The sequence below is a fragment of the Embiotoca jacksoni genome, unplaced genomic scaffold, assembly GCF_022577435.1.
Source record: "Embiotoca jacksoni isolate LCO1_2020_lvr unplaced genomic scaffold, fEmbJac1.0.p SCAF_90, whole genome shotgun sequence".
NCBI lineage: Eukaryota > Metazoa > Chordata > Actinopteri > Embiotocidae > Embiotoca > Embiotoca jacksoni.
Genome location: NW_027185448.1, coordinates 522,501 through 527,500, shown reverse-complemented (window position 1 = coordinate 527,500; position 5,000 = coordinate 522,501). Strand labels below are relative to the sequence as shown.

Sequence of the window (5,000 nt, the reverse complement as noted above, 5' to 3'; positions counted from 1 at the left end):
AGCGCGCCGGGCGGAGCGTCGTATCTCTGGTAGCTGAACGTGGAGCCGCTGAAGTGCGTGGCTCCGCCCTCCAGGTCCGACGGCGCCCCCTGGCAGGACTCCCTGGTGTTGCGGCTGCGGGACCCCGACGGCTTCTTGTGTTTCCCCTGAGAGGTGACGGACGGAGCGTTACGTGAAGGCCGTCAGCTGTTTGTTTGTGTGTTGTTGTTGTTGTTGTTGTTGTGTGTACCTTCTGTTTGTTGCCGTGTTTGGGCGGAGCGGCGGCGATCTGTTGAGGTTTTTTAGCGGCGGGACAGTCAAGAGGCACGTTCACGTTTTCGTTCACTTTCAGCAGGTTCAAAATCATCTGAGGACTCGTTTCCCTGGAAACAACAAAAACACAACAAACACATTAAAAACACTGTAATATGTGTGTGTCTCTGACATGATCAAATATATTGTGTTATATTGTGTTATATTGTGTTATGTTGTGTTATATTGTTATATTGTGTTATATTGTGTTATGTTGTGTTATGTTGTGTTATGTTGTGTTATGTTGTGTTATGTTGTGTTATGTTGTGTTGTGTTGTGTTATATTGTGTTATGTTGTGTTATGTTGTGTTATATTGTGTTATGTTGTGTTATGTTGTGTTATATTGTGTTATGTTGTGTTATGTTGTGTTATGTTGTGTTATGTTGTGTTATGTTGTGTTATGTTGTGTTATGTTGTGTTATATTGTTATATTGTGTTATATTGTGTTATGTTGTGTTATATTGTGTTATGTTGTGTTATGTTGTGTTATGTTGTGTTATATTGTGTTATATTGTGTTATGTTGTGTTATGTTGTGTTATATTGTGTTATGTTGTGTTATGTTGTGTTATATTGTGTTATGTTGTGTTATATTGTGTTATGTTGTGTTATGTTGTGTTATATTGTGTTATATTGTGTTATGTTGTGTTATGTTGTGTTATGTTGTGTTATGTTGTGTTATATTGTGTTATGTTGTGTTATATTGTGTTATGTTGTGTTATGTTGTGTTATATTGTGTTATATTGTGTTATGTTGTGTTATGTTGTGTTATATTGTGTTATGTTGTGTTATGTTGTGTTATATTGTGTTATGTTGTGTTATGTTGTGTTATATTGTGTTATGTTGTGTGTCTGACCTCTTGATGAACACGTTGCTGATGCACCCTGTGAGGTTGTTGAGGCCGTGGTTCGGCGCCCCCCCCAGGAAGGTCCCGCCTCCCGGACCGCCGCTCCGGCTCGCCACCAGGATCTCCTCCTTGGACCTCTCCAGCACGTCGTCCATGTAGAGTCGGATCCCGTTGGCGTTGTTGTAGACGGACACGTAGTGGCTGTTGCCGTCGTTGTACGTCTTCTGCGTCCTGATGCCGACGTTGCCGGCTCGAACCACCACTTGGCCGCCGTCAAGGAACACCTGGCAGGTTCCCTCCTGCAGCACAACCAGGACAGGTAAGAGGAGGAGGACACAAACAGGAAACAGGAAGCAGAAAACAGGAAGAAGGAAACAGGAAGCAGGAAGCAGCGACCTGGTCCTGGTGGTAGAACATGAGTCCGTCCTCCTTCTCCGTCCTGAAGCTGAAGCTGCTGTAGAAGTTGTTCCGGAGCTTCGGGACGTTCATCAGACCCAAATTCAGGTAACTCTGACCGCCGAAGTGAGCTTCACGGGCCATCTGGACACACACACACACACACACACACACACACACACACACACACCCTAAATATCTCCACATCCTGCTGCATCTTCATGTTTCTACTGTTTCTACTGCTGAATGTGAAGCTGCGTGTTTTGTTTTTTTCTCACCAGCAGGTCGCCGTGGCAGCCGAAGCTGACGCCGGAGCTCGTCATCCTCTTCAGGTCGATGTGGGAGTTTTGGGCCTTCACGTTCCTGAAGCAGCCCTTCACCGAGCCCTGCTTGGGGAACTGAGCCTTCAGCCTGAGGAAGAGGAGGAAGACGAGGGGTGAAGCTCTTTAAACCATCCGACACGGCTGAATATTATTTCTACGTTTAATTAGCGGCAGAAGAAGAACTCCTCGTCTTCCTCCCACATCTACATTCATATCGACCAGCGTGGCCCAATCTGAGGCCCGCGGGCCAAGTGTGTCCTGCAGCTGCTTTGTTTTGTCCTGCTACAGCATTCGACAAACTCCTGTTTATTCTTCTTATTCTGAAGTGCCGTAAAATCCAAACTGTAACGACTTCAAACTGTAAAATTTTACAAAATATGATTTTTACGTCTTTTATTGCAGGAAGTTATATTTTGGGGGCGTGACTTCGTTATTGGACCTTGCTGCTTTCCAACATGGAAGTCTGAGGGAGTTATAATTATACTAAAAACAATTAAATGTGACTTTAAATTAAAAAAAAGAAAAAATTAAAAATAAACACATCCTCATTGATGCGAGTCTTCTGTTTTTTTTTTTTTTTATCAATGAGAATTTATCATTTTTCTTTAAAGCTAAACTAACCAATATTTCTATTTTGGTAACTTTTTATAGTGTGGAAGATTTCATTTAGCCTCTTTTTAGCTCGTTGTTTTGATTTAATGGCACATTACGTGTTGTAACAAATAAAAGTTCTTCAGTAAAAGCCGTGTTGGACTCACTTGTCGGGCATCTTGTGCTTCGGTACTCCTCCCAGGAAGTAGTTGCCGCTGAACGGAGGGATGCTCTCGGTGAACTGGTGCACGTACAGTGTGTTGCGGTTGTTTCGCACCACGATGCGGTTCGGCGTCGAACGCAGGATGATGATCTCCAGCTGCACAGATTAAAAACATTTCAACCTCTGAATGTTGATGGAATAAATGTCGTTTTTTTTTTTAATTATGTCTGACATGCTGTGTGTGCAGGTTAATGCGGTGAATAAACTTCAGGGAGTCACAAGTTATAATAAACCAACTGATGACGTCAGAGAAATCTAAATTACCCTAAAAACAGAAGCTGAATTTGATAGTTAATGAAAATAGCAATAAAAATTGTTTATTTAAATGCTTGACGGACCAAAGTAAAGAGTGTATAAATATATAAAGGCCGACTCACAGCTTTGGAGTCGGCGTCGGAGATCTTCAGGAAGTCCGACGTCGGCTCTTTGGGCTCCAGCTCCACCAGAGAGCCGTTGAAGTCGTAGAAAACCTTGAGGCGTCCCTGCAGCACCGCCAGACACAGGAACTTAGTCTGAGGGAGGACAAACAAAGAAATGAATGATGGTTTAAGTTTTTTAAAGATATATTTGTAGGCGTTTTTTTTTTGCCTTTAATGGACAGAGACCGGAAAACATGCAGCATGTAGCCGGGATTTGAACCGGGGACTCTCAGAGCTCTACTGCCTATCTGAGTTCATGTTGACAGGAAGTAGCGCCGCATCACCACTTCATCAGCAGATGATCTGAAGGTTGTGCGAAGCGTTCACCTCGTTGTGCAGCAGCAGCAGGATCCCGTTGTACGACAGCAGCTTGACTTCCTGCTCGAAGCGCTGCATGCGAGCCGACTCGTCGTTGAAGGAGATCTGAGCGAAGCCGGTGCCGTCGAAGTACGCCGCGTCGTTCTCCCAGGCCTGAGTCAGCGCCAGCTTGGACCTGCGAGGACACAAGAGAGGAGGACGACGGGTCAGAGAGGACGAACCCGAAGGCGTTTAGTCGAGATCGTCTCCGTGGGAAAAAGACACGATGCCGACCTGCCGCACGGTTTCTCCTCGGTGGTGTTGAGCTTGAAGATGTTTCCGAAGTTGTAGAGACTGAGCACCGCCTCGTTCAGAGAGTCCAGCTCCACGCAGCCCTTAAAGTTCGGCAGAGCGAGCGGGGCGGGCGGCTGCAGGCGGGAAACAGAACAAATGAACACGACTTCAACTTAACGTGAAACGTTGAGTCCAAACACGTCAAATTTGACGGCATTTTAATTCTTTAAATATTACAAATTTATACATTTCAGAGCAGAAACATACATTTGTACTCTTTTATATTTATTTAACAACTACAGTTGCTTTAATTTTACATGCAAAAAATAAATATTATTATTTTATATTAAAACCTCTGCATACGCACAATTTCACTTATTGTAATAGAAAGTAGTCACAATATTGTAAACTACAAAATAAAATACTGAAAATACTGTTTTTAAAATACTTTTCTTTTGGTATTTGTAATACTTAGAAATACTTTTGTAGTTTCAGCTCAAATGTTTCAAACTATTTTGTAAACGCACCCTTTGGATGTTAAATATTCTAAATTTGTACAACCTCGCTTCCCAAAACGTTGTTTCGCTGTTTAAAATGTAAATAAAAACAGAACGTGTTATTATTTGCAAATCATGTAAACTCATTTGATCATAAATGGACCAAAGACAACACGAAAACTGAGAAATGTTATTGTTTGATGAAGAATATATTCTCATTTTGAATTTGAACAAAGGTGGAGAAACTGTCATATGTTCAGATTTCCCTCCATAGCTGATGGCTTTAATCAGACAGAGTCGCTCCGCCCTTCAGGTGTTTTACCTTGAAGGTACTCGGGTATCCTCCCACGAAGAAGACGGTGTCGTCGATCAGCAGGTTGAGCAGCCCCTGATCTCCTTTCGCCTCCACGTAGGCTTTGGTGATTCTCTGGTCTCCCTCGGTGGCTTCGGAGGACATCGACATCTGTCCGAACTGGAGGATCCTACGTTCACACAGAAACAGACGATGAGATAGAAACGCAGCACGAGGACGAGATTTACGAAACGTGAAGCTGCACGAGCGTTGAATAAAACCAAGAGATCAGCCGGAAAGACTTCTGCAGAGATTTAATGTCAGAACTTTGATCCGAAATTAAGTTTTTGGGCATAAATGTGTTTCTGAAAAAAAGACAATTGCATAAAAAGTGTATGGAAGTATTTTCCTGCTTACAGAATAATGTGATGTTTTGTGTGTTTGTGTGCGTCACCTCTCCAGCACGACGCTGCTGAATTTTCCGTTGGACTGAACGTCTTCAGTCATCACAACGTGAGCGGTTTCTCCTCC

The 5,000-nt window shown here is 43.2% G+C and overlaps 1 protein-coding gene across 1 annotated transcript in view; it reads right to left on the bottom strand.

The window, feature by feature from the left end:
* The window catches only part of lama5 (laminin, alpha 5), a 78,659-nt gene that overhangs the window by 3,057 nt on the left and 70,602 nt on the right, over positions 1–5,000 (bottom strand). Inside the window, exons 62-72 of the mRNA XM_069141739.1 lie at positions 4,924–5,000; positions 4,500–4,659; positions 3,681–3,814; positions 3,417–3,582; positions 3,048–3,182; positions 2,615–2,766; positions 1,812–1,944; positions 1,534–1,677; positions 1,147–1,436; positions 230–362; positions 1–146 (exon numbers count right to left, since the gene is read on the bottom strand). The exon at positions 1–146 is cut by the window's left edge and continues 9 nt beyond it; the exon at positions 4,924–5,000 is cut by the window's right edge and continues 63 nt beyond it. Of these exons, the coding sequence (XP_068997840.1) occupies positions 1–146; positions 230–362; positions 1,147–1,436; positions 1,534–1,677; positions 1,812–1,944; positions 2,615–2,766; positions 3,048–3,182; positions 3,417–3,582; positions 3,681–3,814; positions 4,500–4,659; positions 4,924–5,000 (1,670 nt within the window). The remainder of the gene's footprint in view (positions 147–229; positions 363–1,146; positions 1,437–1,533; positions 1,678–1,811; positions 1,945–2,614; positions 2,767–3,047; positions 3,183–3,416; positions 3,583–3,680; positions 3,815–4,499; positions 4,660–4,923) is intronic.